The following is a 23,503-nucleotide window of genomic DNA, read 5'->3' as shown; positions in this document are numbered from 1 at the left end:
TTATGGCATTGAATCTTCATTTTTTCATTATCTTTAATGCAATTATGCTCCGTACAACGGTTGTTGTCAATCTCATCTTCATCAAGGGTCAGGTTCTTGTCAGGTGATACCAGTTTTTGTCGAATTTTGGTTGTTTTTTCCATTTTTTGAAATTTTATTAGAAAAGTTCTCCACTTTTTTGAAAAAACGAAGAGCACAACCTTTCTGATTGACGTCAAGTTTTTATGTAAGAAAAATTTTCCCAATTGAAAATTTCGTGTCATTATAAGCATTTTGATTGATTTTACTTGTCTGATGTTTTTCTCACACCAGATTTCATAAATGTATCCGCTTGGTATACTAGCATTTATTTTCAAACTTTTCGCCAGCAAAAGTACGAATAGATAAAGTTAGAGAACATTTAAGAAATAAAAGTATTAATCATTTTTCAAAATCAGACTCCTTCGAGCCGCCATGACAGTTGTCCTTTGCGGACAAAGCCTGTACATCGATTGTTTCCTGAAACAATAGAAATACAATACTTCGCTCTCCACAGTTTCATTCTGTACTGGAGCCTTATCCGCGTGCTGGCCTAGCAGACGAATAAGACGCAGTGGGTGAGTGAGTCTAGACTACGAAAGGGGCGGGCTAAAGGAACCTAGGGGAGTAGAACCTAATCCTATTTGCAGACAGGAACGGGAGACTATGCAGTTACAATAAACTAATATTTAATAATGACAACGCTCTACAATCGTGCTACAAATAAGAAAAGGATACTTACAAACCTATGTCCTGAGCAGGTCCGCCGCCGATCGCCGCCGAAACAACACTAAAGTTTAGGAGGGCTGGACAGCAATTGCTAAGTTGCTGCCCAGTGGAGCGTGTAAGGCGTAGTTGGGCGTTAGAAGGGCGCTAGATACGATCAGTAAAGGTATAGCCGAAGGAACTTTAGTACAATTCGATGTTCATCCAGAGTCTCTATAATAAATCCATGCAGTGACACAGGGTGGAGATACAGAGATGGTTTCTATTTCTTCCGGAAAATAATCATAAATAATAAGTTAAGAAATGCACACGTTGTTTTTTATGAGAACAAACTATGGCCAGAATATCAAGAACAAGTTAAGAACATTTTAAGACTCTAAAGCACCCGATTAATTAGGAAAATGGACAAAATGGACTCGTTAGATGATGAAATTAAGAACATATTAAGAATACTTTTAGGCTGGAAATTCTAAAAGTTAAGAATATCCGAACGCTTCAAAATGTTTGGATGTTCTTATAAAAAAAACACACGTCAATAAAAGGATAATGATTTTTTTGTAATTATTAAATCTATTATTATGGTGTGTTAAGAGGTATTCCAATTATGTAGAGCTTTTTCTCTGTCTACTTACCGTTTCTAATTTTGTAAATGCTTTTGTTTTTTTCAATTTCTCAATGCATGTAGTTTATCTGTAACGGGACAGTCATTTCTCTTTGCGTGCGTATGTTTTTAAATACAAATACTGTTTATAGTGTGGGATGATAAAACTATACCATGTTGAAAAATTCTAATGTTGCTTTTTGGTAAAATGAGCACGAATAAAAGGTATGAATTTTTGAGATTTTTTCTAAAGAAAACTTTTAGAGTAAAGTAGTTAAACAGTGTTTTGTGATTAATTTGAATCAGCATGTTTAGCAAAAGAATTATTTTCTTATTTTTCTTACTTTCACTTTCGTACTCAATGTAAAGACAACATATCGCAGATCCCTTGAGACTTGCTTTTCAGCATGTTCGAACAAAATAAAAACACAGGTTGCAAAATTAAAGTCTGAAGACAAATCACGCTTTTACTCGAAATTTTTATGATCTTGTTATATGACATACATTTTTGATTGGCACTAATAAAGTTATCAACTGTAAGTTGTAAAGCAAGTAACTAAAGAATAAAATCACGTGGACTTTGTATATGTCACATGATAACGAGTGCAATTCGAATATAATTGCACGAGTGATTTTTTTGTGATTAATTTTCCGAGTCCGAAAGGACGAGGAAAATTCGAAACAAAAACATCACGAGTGCAATTTTCGAATTGTACGAGTTATTATGTGATTACGAGCTAATCGCACAATGGCTTTCACTACTTTTTTCCAGTTAGGAAAGTAAATTACAGAAATTACAGTGAGAGTTTTATATTTTTCTCTTCTCTTTATGTCTTTCTTTTATTGTTGTTTATTGATTTTCTTTTTCTCAAAATATATTTCGAATGCAATCAAAACGTTCGATGCAAAGAAAATGTAACAAAAAAACATTAAAATCAATTTTGTAAACATTGGCGCGACATTGGAGAGTGTGATTAACGATTAATTGCTCTCTACAGGACGCAGTTAACGATTAATGCGCCAAATAAGAAAAAATAACCCATCGTGCGATTATTCGAGTAATCACATGTTTTGACTGCACTGATATAATTTTGCAACCCGTGTACTGTATTATCTAGCCTGGGAATCCAAGTTCATAATCTTAGAAAAACAAAAAAATATCTCACCTCACAAAGTTCTAAGATTAAAGAGCTTGGTGCAGGTAGATTAGTCTGACACAGAATGTTATAAACAGTCTGTGTGTGAACCCTTGTTGACAGACTTTCTGAACTTTAGAAACCCAGGCAAACACACATAATCAACTTACCATAAAAACTCTTTCACAGGCTCTAAAGACTTTCAAAACTACTAAAAACCACATCAAAACATTAGCCACATGTATTTAGACTTCAAGCCAACAGCCATTTTGTTTCGAAATGAAACTATGTTTTCTTTTTCATTTGTTTTCCTTTTTTCTGCAGAGTCAGCTTTTTCCATAAATTATATGCGCGTGCATCGAAATTATCAAAATGCGCGCGAAAGTACTGCTAAGTAATACGCCGAAAGCTGGCCAATCAGGCCGAACCTGCATTGCAGGGAAAAATCTCCCTGCAGGCGAGTTACCTGCGTCAAGCGTTAAAAAAGCAGCAAAAATATCATAAACTACACTGTGAATAAAGTTTAACGCTTGGATTCCCAGGCTATGTATTATCAAACTGATCAGCGAAGAGTTTTCATTTATTTAGATACCATTTTGTTTTGTTTTTATCACGCAGACTCGAAGTCTAGATCTTGCCTTTTAAGCCCAAAGGGCTAGACTCGAGACTCCTGGACAGAGAATGAAGCCACTTATTTCCCATCCAGAACGCCAGCGCGTGGTTTTTACACAAAGGCCGGATTGAAAATAAAATATATCACTAAATTAAAAAAAAAAAAATAACCGCTAGATACATCCGTCGTCATGATTGTGGTACTTTCTAGGCCCGTTCTGGATGGGAAATAAGTGGCTTCACTTTTTCTTAATAGTAATAAATAATAATGCTATACAAGTTTGCAGGCCACCGTGCGAGCACATGGGCCTCTATGAACCGCTCTTTGTTCGGTTTACAATTTTCTTAAGATAGAGTTTTTTCCTAGGGCTCCCCCTGACTTTGAATTTAAAGTTTGCATCCTTTAGTGAAGTATTCATTTCTTGGGCTTTCATACACCACTCTTTGATTGTCTTCCTTTCACTGTTCGTAAGATCTTCTGTCACCCGGAAGGGCAATCTTTCTCCTTTAGTGATTGCTCTTAACACTGTATTTTTGTCTTCTTCGTTTGCAAATCGGACTTTTATTGGTCGATAGCGTTTTTCATCTCCCTTTTCCTTCGAAAATTTTCCGATTCTTTGAGTTTCTTCAATCTTTATATTCCTTAAGCTTAGTTTCTTAGGTAAGACTTTTTCATTTAGATATTCTTCGTCGTAGATTTTGGTTGACTCCTCTGAATCTTCAGTGGATTCGTCAACACCATGAAGAATTAGATTGCACGCCGTGGATTGAATCTGTCGTTCCTCCTGTTTTTCCCTTCGAAGTACGTTTTCTATGTTTTTCTCGATTTGCCTCGACGCGACTGCTGCGTAGCTTTGTGATCTATTTTCTCCTTTCTTCTCAATGATGTCTTCCATCTTCTTTTCGATCGTTGCCATTCTGATGTCAAAGCTATCCTTTATTTCGCTGATCATTGTATTAACGTCTTTGGACTTTAGTTGAGTGATTTCTACGTCCTGGGCTTTCATTATATTTTCACAAGCTTTTATCTCCTTTCGGAATCCTGAAACTGTTGATGTTTCACATGAATTGACCCGTTCCAATAGATTAGGGGGGATCACGACACAGTTTTGACAGACAAAAGCTCTCGATTTGTATGTTAGACATAACTGGATTTGATAGACGGGGAGCTTTGAACAAGTGTAGTGTACGATTCGATTGCACTTTTTACATTCAAGTGTGCCTTTGGATCTTCCTTCTTCACTTGTAACACATTCAGATGGGCTGCAAAGGTCGTAAATTGATGCTGAATTCGGTTGTTTTCGTAGATTTTCCTGAATTTTCTCCGCCATCTTTACATCTTTTAACAACCAAAATAATTCCTTGCCTAGGAAAGGTTAGAGATTCTTCTCTAGACCTCTGGGCTTTAAAATCAATGGTCTAGATCTTTCTACCTAAACCAATTTCAATTCCGATATCCCACAATCTGAAGGTGAAGCATGTTATCATGTCCATAATAGACCTTCTCATGAATTACGTCACCAGCAACGCTTACAACGTTTTCAAAATATTGTTATGGTAACTTGTTATTGATTCTCGGAGGAGTTCATAAGACGTTTACTATATTTACTTGAACACTCATGGAATTTAATCACCTTGCTATTGGTTTCCAAACGAGGCAGTCGTTGCACTAAAAATACTTTATGAAAAGGTCCATTTTGCACAAAGAGGAAATTTTTGACCACAGGTTTACATACATCTATGCATACCAAACAGTAGAAACATCACAATACCAGGAACATGGATATCCAGGCTATGCACTTTGCTTGTCAATGAGGTGCATAGCCGAACCCGAGAGTCGAATCTCCCATATAGGATTTGAAGGCACCTCACTATTTTTATTTGATCAGAACATACAAAATTTTTGGGGTCTTCGGTGTTCTTAACTTTTTGAGTTTCAAGCCTGAAAATGCTACCGTGAAAAGCACAGGTCGAAATCATATATCGACGCTGTGCCGACCAATCCAGATTCTATTCAGCGCGCAATCAACGCAAAGAAAAGTAAGCATGACGACCATCCAAGATCTTGGATGAAGTTCAAAGTTGATATTTTTATTCCCGTCGTTGAAAACACAACTCAATGCTTTTTAAAAAGTGTCAGTGATAGAGAATCATTTTCGATAATTAAAAGGTTTGTAATTACTGTTATACATTTGGGGATCATGTAAAAGATTTTTTTTGAAAGAAACTTATTTCAATTACACTTGGAGGTTTCTGGGGAATTCGTAAATAGTAAACTGTACAGGGTGTCCCTAATAAAAGTATCGAGTTTGAACATGCGATTGAGTAAAAAAGTTTGTGTTTGTTAGCGCTAAAATATAAGAACGTTCTCCATCACACAGGCTTATTACAAAAGGTAGTTACAACGTATAAATTAATCAATAGCCCTTTTTACTATCCCCCTTTTGCATAAATGTACGTCTTTAAAAATCAAAATTAATAAAAATTCAAATCTTCTTCGTTGCATTTGTAAACAGGCAGAGTATGTTTTTATTGTTACGTAATGACAAAGAAAAAAGAGGGAGAGCTTGAAATACAATCTTGTGAATACACACTTAAAACTTTCTACTCAATCGCATGTTCAAACTCGATACTTTTATTAGGGACACCCTGTATACTGATATAGTCTACTAAACATTAATATGGTAATATTTGCTCTTCGTCTTTGATTTTTTACAGTGATTAGATTGACACATGCGCGATAGAATTTTTATTATTGGTCTTCAGAGGTTGAAATATTCTCAACCTCTGATACTCAGGGTATGAAAATGCTATTAAGGTGTTCTTATATTCCCCATTTTTATGTATTTTTGTACATTTTCCTCTGATGTTTTTGAGTCCGCAAAGCCTTAAAATGTTCTTAACTTTTTCTTAACATCTTGGCCATCGAGGCCTGATGTTCTTATACAGTTTGTTCTTATAAAAAATATGTACATTTTTAAAACTCACTGAAGGGCATTGAAAACACAATCCGACTCTCCATATTGACATGATTGACCCGGTGGAGCTTTTTTTCTCTCAGTGGGAGATAGAAGTTATATTTTTCCAAGGTAAAAAATCCAGTGGGGATGGTTTTGAAGTCCAATTTTTAATCTTTGAGTTTCAAGTGGGAATGAAATCAAAGTCAATTTCCCAGTAGGGCCAAAATTCTTTCCGAAGGAGATGAAGTTTTTGCCAAATTTTCCAGTGGGGTTGGGGTCCCAGCAGGTCTATGTCTATCACATAGGGGTGTTATGATTAGCTAGTGACTAAAGTTAGACTTAATTATATGATTGGTTTAATTTTACAGCATGTTCTTTTTCATTAACCATAGTTTAATTTGGTACGTAATTACTACGTGAAAAACAAATTTTAATTTGGTACGTAATTACTACGTGAAAAACAAATTTTAATTTGGTACGTAATTACTACGTGAAAAACAAATTTTAATTTGGTACGTAATTACTACGTGAAAAACAAAGTTTAATTTGGTACGTAATTACTACGTGGAAATGCTAAGTTTTGTTTCCTCTTTCTCCTGGTAGTATTTTAATTGGGTCCATTATTTCAATTACAAAGCTGAAACTTTTTTGTATAAGAGTCATAATGTTTGATAAAATACCACAAATGATAGAATCTTAGGTTCCAAAAGCTCAAACTTATTCCAATTAAGGTTAAGAGTTATAGCCTAGAAGCCACTTATCCCCTCTAAAATTGAAATATCTGAATGAAATAATGTGGAAGTACTAAAATCGCAATTGTAAACATACTGTAAACTCTGAAAAAAAAATATCAATACAGAAAATTCTCTATTTTTCGACCACAAATGTAAAAACGAAGTGCCGTTGTTGTGAAACATCTACCACCGATACTGATACTATAAGGTTGAAACTTTTTGACAGCTGATATGAAATTAACTTTCCTCTCAGACACCCCCTTCTCACAGATCCACCGGGAGCCCTTCCCACTGGAAAAATTGGCCAAAACATCGTCGCTGGTGGAAAACTATCCTCCAATTTTTGTCCCAACTGATAATAATCAAATAAAGCAATCCTCATTGCAAAATATTCACTGATTTTCCCATCCCAACTGAATTTTCCGACTCTAAAACAAAAGAATTGAAATCTCCAGCCATAAACAATTTGGGAATACCAATCCCCATCGAGTTTAGTCTGTTATTTCTATCCCCCACAGGCTGAAAAAATCCTACCGGGTCTGTGAGAAGGGGGTGTTTTCAGGAGGAGTTTCATCGGAGAGGATGCTTTAAAAAGCATGACATGCTTATTTGAACATTCGGTGAACATTTCATAGTCAGAAGGAAATATTAGATTAATATATATTAGATTGCCCACTAGCCAGGGGTCTATTCAAAGCTTTATGGACCGGATGGCGCGATTGAGTGGCCCGGTATTATGGTAATATGCTTTTGCTTAGGTGGACTGGAAAGTCCGCCAGATTTTCGTTGTTTTTGCCAGGTAAAAAAAGAATGAAGCAATGTTTTTATTTTAAAATAAGGGATTCAAAATCTGTTATTGATGTTTGTTTCTCATTCTTAATAATATTTTTCAACTTCAACTAGCTTTTTTGTTATTTGGATTTTAAACATTTTTTTTCAAAATGACAACTTCGTCAAATGCTCTTAGTCTTCTTCACTGGACTCAGCGTCATCAAAAATTATTAGAAAGCAAAGTTCAGCCAGAAGTAAACTCTAGTCTAAATGGTAACGACAAACGCCAAATCGAAATTATTTTGTCATGTGTCCTTAGCTAAAATCCGGAGAGAATGACCAAGATATTAACTTTTATTTTCATTAGAGGAGATAGTTCAGTTTAGTTTTTTTTAATCTACATGTAAGTTTTTATTAGAACACCCCTGTCTCACAGCCCCGGTGAAACTTTTCCAGTGGGGCTGGGATCCCAGTAGGTATGTGACACAGGGGTGTATTAGAATGATTTTTTTGTGGATTTTACAGAAACCAGAGACGTCTTTGTAGTGTAATTTTTATATGTTTTACTGATTTCTTTTTCAGAAGTTGATAGGATGGCGAGCTCAGAAGATTCACAATGGGACAGTAAGTATCTTTTTTTAAAGTCATAGTCAGAAAGATTTATAATATTGGTAAAAAGATTTAACTGAAATTATGCTGTGGAGACAAACTGTAAGCATTTTATTACACGCATGTCTCAATCATATCAATATCAAAAGAATTGACTGCGATACTCACGGTGCCCAGCTGACACACAACATTGGTTCAACGTTCATCTAACGTTATATGGACGTTATGAACATTAGATTAACATTGAAACAACATCGTGTGCCACTGGGTAAAGAGGTCCTTTTTTGATCAGTTGGATGTGGTCGTTTACATTCAGACTGCTCCCTCTTCGCATAAACTGTAATGGGTAATCTATTGTAAAGGGGGATACAATCATGGTCAAAATCTATTGAGAATTCCTCGTTTTTCGAAATTCGGGCGAGAAAGTCGATTTTGGGACATCTCTTAAATGTAATCGGGGATATTTCAATTTGGGAGGGGTTTATAGACTTCCAGGCTATATCATGAGCCTTATTGGACCATTCTTGAACTTTTGGATCCTAATGTCCTTAAGTCTACCATTAAAACTCAGAGGTAAAATTCTACCCTTCCAACCTAATTTAAAGCACTTCGAAATCGTTTGTGGTTTTGAAAATTTGTGGGAATTTCCCATTTTTCTAAATGACGACCATGATTGTAGTGAATTCATTGTATACTTGAATTAATTTCCATCACTTCGAGATTACATTACCAGTAATGTTTCTCCAACTCTTTCTGAAACCTGAAAAAATGAAAATAATAGTGTCATCACTTTTTAGTAGCGACCGTAGCATGAAGGTAGAGCATCCAGCCATGGTGCGTAAGGTTGGTGGTTCAATCCCCAGCCAGTCATACCAAAGATACCCAAAATGGTACTTGATGCCTCTCTGCTTGATGCTCAGCAACTAAAGAGACGGATCAAGGGTAAGTGGAGAAATCCAGGGAAAGGAGTGGCGCCCTACCTTCGGGTAGACAGCTATACGAAAAGGGAGCCTTTGTGTCGCCCTCGACTGCGGTCGCAAACTTACTTACTTACTACTACTTTTTAGAATTTCTACAAAAGCTAAAGAGTGATTATGTCGAATTTGAAGACGTTGAATCAGCAGACCAGATTCTGGAAGCAATCCACAAGCTCAAAGATGATAAGTTGACGTCTGAACAGAATCGATTATCTTCGGAGACGCGTCTACAAAAAACTTATGAGTCTGTAAGATCCTTAAGAAAATCGGTGGCAGAATTAAAAGTTAAGGAAGAAACACATGATGTGCTTACCAAAAGATTGATACAACAGGAGCAAGAACTTGAAAAGATGAAGACTGAAAATGAAGAACTGAAACTTGAAAACACGAATTTGAAAGATCGAATAAATCAAACACATTCAGATGGTGCTAGTGTTGTTAGCAATGATAGTGGTGTAAGTTTGATTTAATGCTAACTTTTTACTTAATGCTCAACACCCCCGCTCCACTTGGAAATAGATCTTCATCTCCATGGGGATTTTGATAGAAGTTTTTTATCCCCACTATTAGAAAAAGTTCCATTGGGGCTGCTCTAATATTACTTGGATGTCGCCGATGTTGAAAGTATTGATTTTCCAATACATAAATATATTGGCTAGCAGCTGACGTTTTTCAACATTAATTTAGAAGTTTGTAAAGGCCAAATTCATAAGATCTATTGGATTGCATTCTGATGACATTTTATTGTTCATAGCAGCTTTATGGGTAAAATAACTTGGTATCACATAGCAGGCTGGGAAGGTATTTAAGCAAAAGAATAGGTGCTGGGTATGCGCGGACAGGGTTGATTTTTTAACCTTCCAAAGTCTATCTTTTAAAGGACTCAGAAGCAACAAAAAAAACAAAATAGGCTCTCTGATTTTCCCAATTTTGGGTCTGTTTAAGGGAACAAAAACTATGGATGATGAAGAGAACCTTATACTTGGTTTTCAGAAAAACTGGTTTGCACATTTCCGGATAGGGTCAATAGGGTTAGAGGATGAGACCTCCAAAAACCGACCCTTAAGAGAGATCGATTTTTGCTGAAGGTGACCCTTAGAGAGACATTTTGAAAATGTATCTTTGATTTGTGAAAATTTCCCTACCCTTAGAGAGACCTTTTTTACAATTTTTCACTCTAAATCGAAAAAATTTCCTAAAAATCGTGATTTTTCCGACCCTTAGAGAGACTAATTTAAATTGTTCTGATTTTTGCAACCCTTAGAGAGACTTTGTGAGGTGAAAAAACCGTCCCTTACCATCTGCACATACCCAGCACCTATTTTTGCTTAAATACTCCCCCCGGGCACATACCTGACATTCTACAAGATTAGACTGGGAAAAAAGACAATGAATCACCTTAATTGATCATTGTTGATGTTAGTTGTATACAATCTTTGTTCTAGGCCGGTTTTTCACAACAAGATTTAATGTTACAGCAATTCACTGCTCGTTTTGATCAGGTCGTTGTTCAAAGGGATGAATCAACAGCGTTATGTGCACAACTAGAAGAAAAAGTTCAAAAATACGAGAAAGAAATTGCTGACCTCAGAGACAGGGTTTGTTAACTCGTTTTTCCATTCAACACATTAGCAAGTTTATGTATTTGCACTTTTGAGGACGGTAAAGTGACTGAAGTGGTTTGGAATAATTCGAAGTTCTGCCCCGCAGAATCGACGGCAGTAAATAAAATTGCTGATTTACCGTCGTCCTCGGTTGGCCAGGATCTAGTCAACTTAGATCCTAACCGTCTCCATTGCAGAAAAAGACATATATGCATAAACTCGGTATTCAACAAAGTTGTACGGTGGTAATTTTTCTCGACTCCCGCTATGATCTTAGAGACATGGTTTGTTAATTTATTTTCCATTTAAAAGCCTTTCTACACGTGCATATGTATCCACTGCAAAGAGGGTAATTACAACTTTGCTCGAATTCTGCATTCCCTGATTCCCTGATCCCTATTCGTTCAAATCTGTACAATGAAAATATAGTCTTATTCCTACAGACACCTTTGTGTAACAGACCCGGTGAGCCCCCGTACGACTGGAAAATTTTGTTACAATGTCGTCCCCTGTGTGGAAAATTAACCTACAATTTTAGCCAAACTTGGAAATTGACTTTCATTTCTTCCAAATTTGAAATTCACAGTAAAAGTTTTCACTCTAAAACCACCCAACTGGATTTTTTTAGCTTGGAACAAGAGAATTTCTATCCCCATTGGGATTTCAACAGAATACAAAAAGTTCCACTGGGGGCTATGAGATAGGGGTGTCTATTGGTATTCATTTTCAATGTTTATGTTGCTGCTGACAGAGTTTGTTAATTTACATTCACCATATTCGACTCACAGCCGATCCCTTTTCAGAAATCGAAAGGGTTTACACCCATTGATATCTTAACAGAAATTTAACTTTCAGTTGTCTGGCTTAAAATCCTAATCGATTGCTACAAATTGAAGCAGAGACGACACTATGGCAAAATTTTCTAGTCGGTCGTGACACAAAGGTGTCTGTAGGAATAATAACTATATTGATCGAATACGGATCAGGGAATCAGGGAATGCGGGATTCGAACAAAGTTGTAATTACCCTCTTGCGGTGGATACATATACATAGACAACACTATGGCAAAATTTTCTAGTCGGACGGAGCTCACTGGGTCTGTGACACAAAGGTGTCTGTAGGAATAGGACTATATTTTCATTGTACAGATTTGATCGAATACGGATCAGGGAATCAGGGAATGCAGGATTAGAGCAAAGTTGTAATTACCCTCTTGCGGTGGATAGATATGCACGTGTAAAAAAGCTTCCAAAATAGCTTTATTACGAAGATTCTCGTAGTCGGTATCAAATGTGCAACAACGTACTCGTAAATTGAACGATTGATTCGGGAATAATATCGAGTTTCCAGCCCATTGACCGCCCAACTTCGAATAAACGATTTCTCAGGTTTAGGATATATAATCTTTATTTCATCCGGTTAAATCCGATTTCTTTAGATCGAGGAACCAATATCGGAAAGTTTACAGAAATTTTTGGAAAAGGTAAAATCATTAAAGCCATATCCCGGAGGGGGTACTAGGGTTGCGAGCTGACGGGGGGAGTGCCGTCCGACTTTCGAACTTTGGACCCTTACCAGGACTAAAAAAGAGAAAACCAAGGAAAATTTTGGGAATTTTACGACCCTTAGTGGGACAAATTTGACCAACTTTGACCAAATTTCGATCTTTCAGGGGGTAAAAAGTTGAAATTTTCCTATTTTTCCGACCCTTAGTGGGACTGAAATTTGATTTTCTGATTTTTCCGACCCTTAGCGGGACTTTGGAAGTCCAAAAAAGGTACCCTTAAGGGTGGCACATACCGTACCCTCCATTTGCCTAAGTACCAACCGTACCCCCATTGCCCTAAGACCGTACCCCCCCCCCCCCCCCCCCCCCGGAAGCCATATGCTAAAGTGGGTAGCTTCCAACCTCGATTCCGTATTTTCTAGATGCTTTATTATTAGGGGCTTTATCTAGAAACCCAGTCCACTGATTTTCGCTACTGAAAATATATAAATAACAAAAAGTAATTCCAATTCTCTATTTCAAGACCCAACTTGCTGAGACTGAAGAACTGTTTTGAAATTTTAAACAATTTTTTAATTTCTTATGATTGCTAAATGTCACAAGAAACAATCCTAGGGTCACTTTCCCATTCAGATGTGTTTTTCAAAAGAAGCAAACAAGCTTGGATGCCTGAAGGCTAGATGTTGTGCTCCGGCTGAAAAAAGTGTGCCGTGGTTAGGTAGGAAATCCTACCTAGGTCAAGTGACATTACAATAGAATTTCAGCGCTTGACCAATCAGAAGCTTCGCGGGTTTTCGAAAACAATAGCAACAACATTTTTTTCTGATATTCAATTTATTTTTTGCCTGTGATGGCTTATATCACGATATCTAGCCCTTTGAATCTGAGTTTGGAACCCATAAAGTGATTTAGTTTAATTACGTGACATGGGGGCTAACTGTAGCCCACGATGTTCCATCGACAATTTGTATATGTAATCACATGATAACGAGTGTTTCTTTCTCACAAAATAAATTTCGAATGCAATTAAAACGTTCGATATGCAAAAAAAAGTAAGAAAAAACAATAAAATCAATTTTGTAAACATTGGCGCGGCATTGGAGAATGTGATTAACGATTAATTGCTCTCTACAGGATGCAATTAACGATTAATTGCTCTCTTTGAGGGCGATAAACTCTCTAACATTACGAGAGACATGTTTTTTTCTAATAATTCTAATTTTTTTCAAATTTATTTTTAGCTGAGAGAAGGAACAACAGAAGTTAAGCTTGAAGAGGTAAGTAATCACAGCCCAGCTGGCACACAACGTTGTTTCAACGTTAATTTAATGTTCACAACGTCCATTTAACTTTAGATGAACGTTAAAACAACGTTGTGGCAACTGACACAAACAGTTAAAATGTTTGGACACAGTTTTAGCGGTTAAAGGTTTTATTTTTACATAAGTGTTCCCGTTTCATATCAGACACATATTTCATATCTGGACAATGTCTGATTATCGTTATAACGGTAAATATTATGCTGATATAAGAAAAAAGATTTTTCTTTTCCTTTTTCTGATCAAAGTTTTGCTCTGACACATCCGTGTCAATCCAATGTAAAAAAGCTTGTAAGTTAAAATTGATGAGTAAGCAAATGATACCAGTCTCATTTAAAACAAAACCTTTAAATATTTTTTGTGTTTTTTTGTTTTTGTTTATGCTGAAAAGAACCTTTGCCTCATAGAAAAAGCCTTGAAGGCCTTGAATGGGCTTTTTCAGAAAAATCTTACCCCCATTGTTGAGGATATTGATTTTTCGAAGTATCGAACCCCCTGGATATCATACTGTATCAGTAAATCCACTTTTAAAAACATACTTACCCCTGGATATCCTCTCTTATGAAGATGCTTACCCCCATATATCGTATTTTTTACTTGAAAAGATACTTTACCTCTGGATATCCGCTCCCTTGTAGATATTTAACCACCTGGATATCCACTTTTGAACAAATATCGTTAACCTCCTGGATATCCGATATCCTCAACAGGGGGGACACCGAGAATTACTGGAAAAGCCGTCCAATGTATTTTCCCTATATTGCTTGCATTTTTTCAGAGAAACGAGCAGAACAAATATGGTGTCAATTTCACAATGTGTAAAAACATTCCAAAGGTTGATGAATCGAGAATAGTTATAAATCAAGTCGATCCAACATTGGTCAGAGATGAAAGTGTTTGGTAAGTCTACACGTTTTTATCATCCGAAAATATTCTTACGGTATTCTTGTTACGTTAGATTAGAACCAAAATTTAAGTTAGCGTACACGTTTTTTTATAAAAACATCCAAAATTTTTGAAGCCTTTGAATTTTCTTAATAAAACTTTTTGAGTTAGCCTCCAAAATCTTTTTAACAAGTTCTTATTTTCACATTTTTGTTCATTTCCCTAAGAAAATGTTTTTGTTGTTTTAGAGTCTGCAAAGCCTTAAAATGTTCTTTAACTTGTTCTTAACATTTCGGTCATCAAAGCCTTCAATGTTCTTATAGTTTGTTCTTAGAAACATGAAGGTAAACTTTGTTGTACAAAGTGCTTTATACCAGGAAAACAATTAGTGCTGATTTAGAATCAGAATTAGTTTGTTCTTATAAAGAACGTTTATTTAAATTTCTTCTTCCTATTTCATCCACAGTGTTGGAGATTATGTTGTGGAAATCAATGGTCATTGTACATTGCTAGCAACAATGGACGATGTTCGTTACTATTGTGGAAACCAGAGTGACCATTTACGCCTGCGCATTAGAAGGCCTAAAGTAGTGGAACATGAGATAACAGGCAGAGCCGTTGCATTTGTTGACTGGAAACTAGAAATGGGAATTTTCTTTAAGAATGTCTCGCGGAGAGGCCTTGGAGATGAAAAAGGATTAATTGATGGCGATGAGATTATAGATGTGAGTATCTATTGTTTGTTACTGTTATTCCCCGGGAGGGAATTTGCTCAATTTTTTTAAATTTTCTCTGCACTGTAAGCGTCCAATTTCAAAAGCCTAATTTCGGGCTGCACGTACGGTCGTTTCTGAATCGAGTAGTGCCCCCCAGGTGTTATCCATTCAACCTACAGATATCTACCCAGCTGGCACACAAAGTTGTTTCAACGTTTATTTAACGTTCACAGCATCCATATTACGTAAGATAAACGTTGAAACGACGTTTTATGCCAGCTGGGTAGAAAGGTCGATTAATCTTCAAGATTTTTAGTGGAAGTGCGTCTCGGGGAGAGGGGACAGTGGGTTTACCGACTGACGGTATGTGCGGCGAGAAATTTGGCTTTTAGAATCGCACCCTTCAAGCACAACAAATTATAGTGCATTTTTCTCAAATTTTCCGTACCCTTAACCACCACACATACCCGTTGGTGAATTTTCCAGACTGCTCCCCCGGGAATTGTGTCCAGTTTTGAATTCGAATGGTCCGCCATGTTGTCCTCTAATTTACCTTAGAATTTCGAGCGTTTGAATTTCAAAATATTCGAATCGCACTTTTGACCACCAAAATTACAACCCTGTGCCACAGACCCATTGGGATCCCAGATTCAATCAACCCGTTATTATGAAAGCTGAACGGATTCACATAAGAAGGTTTGAAGAAGATTCCTCTCCTGAGTCCTAAATGCTTTCCCTTCTACGCAGACGATCCTATCGTCTACACATTATCACTGAAAAAGGAAAGAATTCAGGAAACGAGATAAATTTGAAAACGAGTTTAGTTCGGGGCGGAGTAAACAGTGGCAGAGGTGTTTACAGTGTTCCAAAACTCTACCGCCACTTTTTTCCCATAAACCGCCCTGACGCCCTAGCTCTCTCCCGCGTTTACTGACCTTTAAACGGACGATAGCATCGTCTACCTTCTACGTAAAACATCAATGAAATGAAAATAAATGATCTATCTTTCTAGGTTGCTAATAGCAGTAAACCCATTTCCGAGATAACTATCGACAAAATTCAAAAGAAGATGTCAAGAGAACAAGGAGTGACAATGAGAATCCGTCGAACAAATGGTCCAAGAGTATTCAATGCTCCTCGACCAGACGATGATCGGTCGGATACAAGTTCAACAAGAGATCAAAGGTAAGGGAGTGGTCAGAAAGTAGTAGATACGGGGGATTCTAAAAAAAATTCGCGCCCCCTCTTGTTATCCTCTTAACCAGCCCTTATATTTTTGGCACCCTCCCTCCTAATATAGGCATGTCCATGAAGATGGCGGGTGAGAAAAACTTTTGGCACCCTCCTAGAATCATCCAAACCTCCTAGTAAATACTTTCTGACCACTCCCTAGGGACTTATTTTAGTTGCAATATGTGTTTCGTCATTGCAGTGTCAAAAACGCTCAACAATGAAAACCAAGGTTTTTCCTCTGACAGTAGTGTGACATAGTAGATGGCAGATTACTTTGCTTTACCTACCTTTGCTTACGAACTACAGAGTAGTTCTATTTAGTGTTAGAGTAGCTCTATCTAGTGTCTTTTACAAGATGTCTGTGATTTGTATTCATTCTAATGTGTGGGAAATACAACCTTTTTGCCCGTAGCCGCCAATTGCCGCGCGGGCATTTTTTGTCCGTTTTACCAACCTAAAACCATCCCAGTCTTTTTTCTATTGTCTTTAGGTGCGAAAAAAAAGACTGGGACGGTTTTATTTTTTATATAAAAAAATGCCCGTGTGGCAATTGTCGGCTACGGTTGAAAAGGGGAATCGCCGAATATTGTTTTACCACTTGAATCAATTTTTATAATAATAGACCATCACACCATGCACTAAACCATGGACGTTCTTCGGTAACAGCTTTCCCAAGGGTTGAAGAACACCCACCAACCATGATGTCAAGACCTGGTATACCAAGAGAGTAAGAAGCAACATGTTTTTTTCATAAGAACATCCAATATTTTTGAAGCATTCGGATGTTCTTAATTTTTTTGAATTTTAAGCCTGAGATAATGTTCTCAACATTTTCTTATTTTTACCATTTTGTGAGTATGTTTTTCTTTTTTTCTTAATAAATTGGGTATTTGAGAGTCCGCAAAGCCATAAGGTGTTCTTAACTTGTTCTTAATATTCTGGCCATCGGAGGAGCCTTATGTTCATTTATAGTTTTGTCGTATAAAAAAAGTGCGTACGTTTACAGTAAAAAAATTCTCAGACTTTAAATTTGGTAGGAAACACTAACGGCCACTAACATCTACATGCTTTTGTGCCTCCTTCTTCTCCGATATCAATAAAAATTCAAAAATTAAGTTTTTGCAAAAGAAAATGCCAAAGTTTTTGGCTATTCTTTATAATATGGTTCCTGAATCTGCATAACTTGCAAGTTCTCATTCCTGCGAAAATTTACCGAAAGCTAAAGAAACCTACCGGGTGTGCCACAAATAAATTACCATCTTTGGTTTGGTATTGTGTAGTTCAAAGGCTATGTTCTAAAACCTAAAATATCACTTTTAAAAATGACAGAAAAAGGCGAAAAACGAGAGTATTGAATTGAAACGATTTTATGCATCAGGAAATTTCCATTTCATTTTATTCCTGTTTAAAATTGACTTTTGGAATCATCAGTTCTTTCATCCATCATCATTTGTCTTTAAAGTTTGCCTGTAACGTCAGACTTAGTCAAAAATTTTACCAGGCTTTGCCAGGCAACTTCAATTTTCGATTAAAAAAACTCAAGTCTTTGAAACAAAGTATATACAGTTGACGCTCTCTAATTCGATCTTCGGGGGGAATTGGATTTTCATCGAATAAGGGAGCTTATCAAATAAGAGAGCGTCGTTTATGGAGGCCCCCCAGTCGACCCTCAATTCACGTATTCACGCAAAACTTTTTGCTCATTCACGTATTCACGCGCGAAAAAAACCATTTTCACGTTCACGCGCTGATTTTGCTTTTAATCTTTTGTTAAACGATTGTGACCCTATTGGGCTAAATTTGACCTTTTTATGGCAAACATAAAGTTTTCTGCAATTTTTTGACCTTATTCTCGACAGCGTCGAACTTTTAAGACCTCTTACAATTATTGGAGCTTTCATAGGGCAATGTTTAATGTCTGTCTATCACGTCTATCACGCCAAAGTTACAAAAAACTTCCTTTCTGGCGTACGGTGGTATAAACCCTGCCTGAATTTGCTTTTTAAGGGAGGTAAGTGCAAAGTTAAGCCTTAGCTTTAAGGTTTCCCCCCGAATTTTCTTCGTCGCAGGCCCTAAATACATTTTATTTTGAGAATAAATTTAAATCGAGGTTTGGCCCAAATTCATGGTCTGGAAAGTCGCGAGCTTCAAAGAAGTGGTACAACCTGAGGACGCAAATTCCAAAGTTTGACTGCCTGTCTCATGGAAGAAAAGCTGTGGAAAGGAAAAGGCGAGCGAAGCGAGCGCGAAAATTTTTTGACAACTTTCACTCTTTCATTGCTGAGAAAACGGCCTTAACACACTATTGTTACCCTAATATGCCTTGTTTGGTCAAACAATTCATTCAGAATCTTTGATTATTTTCAACACTGACCATTTACTGGTACAAATCTGGTACGGCGAGTGACGTACCTGCCTTACACGGTGCGGCGTCACATAAGTTTTTTTCTTAATGTTCGATGATGCAATCATATAAAAATTTTTAGAACTATCTACCTACTTTTGTAAATTATCGAAGAATCAAATACCCTTCACTGTCTCCAAGTTCGTGCGGTATCATTTTGTGTACTGCATTTAGTAACAATATAAGCGATTACAGAAAGACGACCATCATTAGCGCCGACGAAGAATATTTTCTCATTTAAACTTTTTTGTTTTGGCTCAAAACACTTTCGCTGGATGCAATATTTGCATCACAAAGTGCGGCCTTAGAAAAATAAGGAAAAAATATTTGTTTCTGTTTCAATTTTTGATTATTTTGAATAACTTTACAATGGCAATAGGTCAATATGATATCAAGGATTATGCGAGCGAAGCGAGCAAGAAAATTTTACATATTTAGGTTTATTCAGTTTTGTTTTAGACAAAAATTTGCTTTTCACGTTCACGCTCAAAATCTCGATTCACGAATTCACGCTGGTAAAATCTTGTTTTCACGTTCAGGCGGATATCTCAATTCACGTATTCACGCGTTGAAAAAGTCCAATTCACGTATTCACGACAGAAAAAAGGGTCATTCACGCGTCACACCAGCCCCTGGAGGAGCCCCTTTATGAGAGTTTCTTGTTGACGGGAACTTTAAATTTCATCGAATAAGGGAGCCTATCGAATAGTAGAATTAGAGAGCATCAACTGTATTAACTATTATTTATTTATAAATTTTATCTTTATACTATATCTATTATTTAATTTAACTAATACGCTCATTCTTTATTGTTGTAACCAAAATCATTTATCTTCAAACATATAGTAGGTCCACATACTAAACTTTTAACAGCATTTTTTGTATAAGACATTTCCAAAAAAAATCGTAGATAAGACCTTTCAAAACTTCTATTAGGATTTGAATCCGCGAAAGTTTATCCCATCAAAGTACCCATTCTCGTAAAAACTCTATTTTTCTGCCTCGCGTAAACTACTCCCCCAGGGCAACCTAGGCAAGTAAAGGGTCGAGTATGTGCCACCCTGAAGGGTGCCTATTTAAAACCTGGCAGTCCCTTTAGGGGACTAGGAAAAATCAGTAAAGTTAAGTCTCAATCCCATTAAGGGTCGGAAAAATATGATATTTAAATTTTTGCTTTTAGTCAAAGAAAGTCCACACCTAAAGCGATAAGTAAAGTACTTATACTCATAGGTTTTGCCTTTCATATTTTGTTAAGTTACGTAACTTCCACCATCATGGAATCAAATGTTTCAGTCACACGGATTGACCCTACCCAGCTAGCACACGACGTTGTTTCAACGTTTATCTAATGTTCACAACGTCCATATAACGTTCAATGAACGTTGAAACAATGTTGTGTGCCAGCTGGGTAGATAAAGTATATAAGTATTATTATCCGACGCGCGTAAATGGCGACATTTGATTGGCTTATTTGCTGTCCAATATTTTAGCATGGAGGCTACATATTTCAAAAATTGACGTCACACAACAAGTTCAATGACAATTGATCATCTTCTTTTTGACGTTACGTCACAAAATAAAAATAAGACTTTTGAATGAAAAACTACTAAGAAACCAGATTTACGAGCATATAAATTGGAATTATGTTTGAAAACGAGAAATATTTTAGCGATGAACGGATAATAAACCATTTATTTGGACGCAGTCTCATCCAATATGAAAAATATTGGGCTATGAGAAACTTTCTCGCACGCCCAATATTTTTGCATATTGGATTCGACTTTGTCCAGTACATAACTGCTAAACATTTCCTCTTTTAGAAACACTATTCACATCAGTGTAGTCAAGCGACACTATGAATTCTTCGGCTGGTCATTTATTGGTGGAAATAAAGTTGGAATTTTTGTTCAAAATGTTGAGAATCATTTAGCTGCATACAACTCCAAGATTCAAGTTGGCTGGAAATTACTGGAGGTAATTTATTAAACTTTTTAAACTTTTAAGCTGGGTGTCCATCCGGTGGGTGGGGGGATGTTACTTGATTAAAATACGACCATACGAGCGGCCTAAAATAAGGCCTTTGAAATCGAACCCTTACAGTGCAGAGAAAGTTTGAGAAAATGGGGGTGAAAAAATCGACCCTTACAGTGCAGTTCCTTAAAAGTTTACCTTTAAAGCTTTTTTTCACATGCACGTAAAATCTTACTTTAGACCTTACGTTCGTAAGGCTGTCTTTTGGGAATTTCCCCACCTTAAGTACAGTTTTTTTCCCTCCCGTAAGAGGGTCTTAAGTGACTTTTCCTTCCGTTCAAAATGTTTTGAGCGTAAGCAAACTCCACTTAAGGCCTTAAAGCGCTACGTAAGTTTAGGGAAATTCCCTACTCTTCAAGGTCTTCAGTAAAATTTTACGTACATGTGAAAAAAGCTTAAGGGCTGCACTGCACGTATGATAGGTCCTTTAGCTCTAGTTTAGACGGCCCACTTTTTGCCCTGCCTATTCTAATTGTGAATTAAAGAGGGCAGAGCCCTCTTTTGACGTCAATGCAATGTCTTCTTTCAAACCTTTCCAAGCAAAGATTTTAACAACCAACTTTGTGTCCTCTTTTTGCCTACTCTAACAATTAGAATAGGCAGGGCAGAAAGTCGGCCGTCTAAACTAGAGCTTACCTTCAGTGCCCCCCCCCCCCCCCAGGGTGTCCATTGACTTAATAAGTACAAATATGATTCAGGTATGTAAGATATATAATTATAATTGTATTTATTATTCAATTTCTTCAACCCAACTAAAAATATGATAATACAATAATTTTTAGGTTGATGGTTACAGTCTTGAAAACGTGGCATATTCATTCGCATTAGAATTGATCACTTATTTCAGTGGAGCTGAAGTTATCAGTTGTTTGTTCGAGAAGACAACAGGTATGAAATTTTTTCATAGCTTGTTTATGTAGCTGGGTTTTCTGCGACAGAGACGGTTAGCTTCTGATTTAAATACATCGTGTTTGACTGAGGACAACGGTAAACAAGTACTTTTACCCGGGGGGGGGGGGTACTACCCTTGTCGACCGACGGGGGTGCTCCGCTGAGGCTCGAAAATCGGACCCTACGTGGGACTCGAAATTTGCGAAAAAAAGTGACCCTGAATGGGACTGAAATTCAAAAATACTCTCCTTTTTCCCCAAATTTTCCAAAAAAGGCACCCTACGAGGGACTGATTTTTCTATTTTGGTGTTTTTGCGACCCTACCTGGGACTCGTGGAGGCTAGAAAAGGTACCCTGACCAGCGGAGCATCCCCGTGACCAATCTTGCCCTAGTACCCCCCCCCCCGGGGACTTTTACCGTCTTCGATTTTGCGGTTAAGAACTGCAGTTTATACCAAATCGTTTCAGTCACTCCACTGTCCTCAAAATGCAAATATATAAACTCGCTATTACTATTGTTGTTTTGCATAGGATTCTACTGCCACTTTTCTAGCGGAAAAAAATACGAGGACTTATATATAGAGAAATATAATTTTAATTTTAAAACGCTAATTCTAAATGTCGACCTGGCTGTTTCAAAATATGTGGAAACTATTTTATATTTTTTGAGAGTTCCTTATCATATCATATTAATGTAATTGAAAAACTATACCTATTGCAAAAATATTTCCAAGGAGAAATAATCCAAAGATAAAAGATTATTGGAAAATTGGAAAATGAAAATGAAATAAAATAAAGAATATTTCTACTTGTTCAAAAATCATAATATCTGACTTAAAACATTTGAGTCTTGTTTATTTCAAATCTATACTCAGATTTTTAATATATCTACCACCCTTCACAATTTTTAACTGTTTCATAATAAGGGTAGTGATACACTTGCCCATGATAAACATAAGTTCTATAACGTGTCACTTGTTGATAACGACAATACAAACTTGCACCGCTGTCAACAACCCGCTTGGCGTTCATTTCAGGAGAAAAGTGTTGAATTTCAGGTGATCCTTCTTGAATATGGCTTTGAATTCTTAGTTTGTCTTCTTCAAAATTTGCCGGAACCATTCTATTAAACTTGGATGAAAGTTTGGGTAGTTTTTCTTGAGCTCTCAAAATTTTATTACCATAAAATGTTTTTAATTGTTCCGATTCCTTTCGCAGTAGGAAATCTTCTTCTTCCTTCTTCCTCTTTTCATTTTCTTGATTCTTCTTTAAAAGACTTTCCACCGAGGTTAACGTATTCAAAAATCTTGTTTTAAAATCTAGAGACTTTTCATCACGCAATACAGATCCAGAATTGACAACTTTAACTTCTTTTGAATTTGAAGCATTACCAACTTGTAGAATAGTAAATCCAACAAAAATTATTTTCAATATTATACACTCCATTTCGTTGAACTTGTAATGTAGAGCTGTCTATCTTTATGTTATTTATCTTTCAAATGATTGAGTACTAAAAGTTCTCTAACTTCTTGATTTTAACATTGCCTTGCTCTATAATCACACCAGCATATTAACAAATGAATGGTTTTATCGTATCAAATAATCTCTTTTAAATGTTTGTCTCACAATGTATCATTCACTCCGAAGTCTAGGTTTGGAACAAAGGTTTATAGGGCAGGTTTCCATCAATTCAGCAAATTAGGAGTCCTCTGTTCTCATAGATCTTAATAAGAAATTCCAAACCCTTTCATGATTCATTCCTTTTGGAT

The 23,503-nt window shown here is 36.6% G+C and overlaps 1 protein-coding gene across 2 annotated transcripts in view; it reads left to right on the top strand.

Annotated features, from left to right (window-relative positions):
* Positions 1 to 1,418: 1,418 nt before the first annotated feature.
* Positions 1,419 to 23,503, top strand: part of LOC136811968 (tight junction protein ZO-1-like) — a 33,712-nt gene continuing 11,627 nt past the window's right edge. Inside the window, exons 1-12 of one of the 2 annotated variants that reach the window (XM_067068574.1) lie at positions 1,419 to 1,570; positions 8,141 to 8,182; positions 9,235 to 9,599; positions 10,647 to 10,742; positions 12,187 to 12,231; positions 13,497 to 13,532; positions 14,353 to 14,474; positions 14,926 to 15,184; positions 16,188 to 16,360; positions 17,031 to 17,135; positions 20,633 to 20,786; positions 21,626 to 21,731. In XM_067068574.1, coding sequence (XP_066924675.1) covers positions 8,152 to 8,182; positions 9,235 to 9,599; positions 10,647 to 10,742; positions 12,187 to 12,231; positions 13,497 to 13,532; positions 14,353 to 14,474; positions 14,926 to 15,184; positions 16,188 to 16,360; positions 17,031 to 17,135; positions 20,633 to 20,786; positions 21,626 to 21,731 — 1,492 coding nt within the window. In that variant the 5' untranslated portion in view covers positions 1,419 to 1,570; positions 8,141 to 8,151. Of the gene's footprint in view, positions 1,571 to 8,140; positions 8,183 to 9,234; positions 9,600 to 10,589; positions 10,743 to 12,186; positions 12,232 to 13,496; positions 13,533 to 14,352; positions 14,475 to 14,925; positions 15,185 to 16,187; positions 16,361 to 17,030; positions 17,136 to 20,632; positions 20,787 to 21,625; positions 21,732 to 23,503 lie in introns of both variants that reach the window. The other variant, XM_067068572.1, reaches the window with a different exon arrangement.

This window comes from Clytia hemisphaerica, unplaced genomic scaffold (assembly GCF_902728285.1).
Source record: "Clytia hemisphaerica strain Z4C2 unplaced genomic scaffold, Clytia hemisphaerica genome assembly, whole genome shotgun sequence".
In the NCBI taxonomy this organism is placed as follows: domain Eukaryota; kingdom Metazoa; phylum Cnidaria; class Hydrozoa; order Leptothecata; family Clytiidae; genus Clytia; species Clytia hemisphaerica.
The sequence above is the reverse complement of the archived record's forward strand: the minus strand, read 5'-3'. Positions and strand labels throughout refer to the sequence as shown.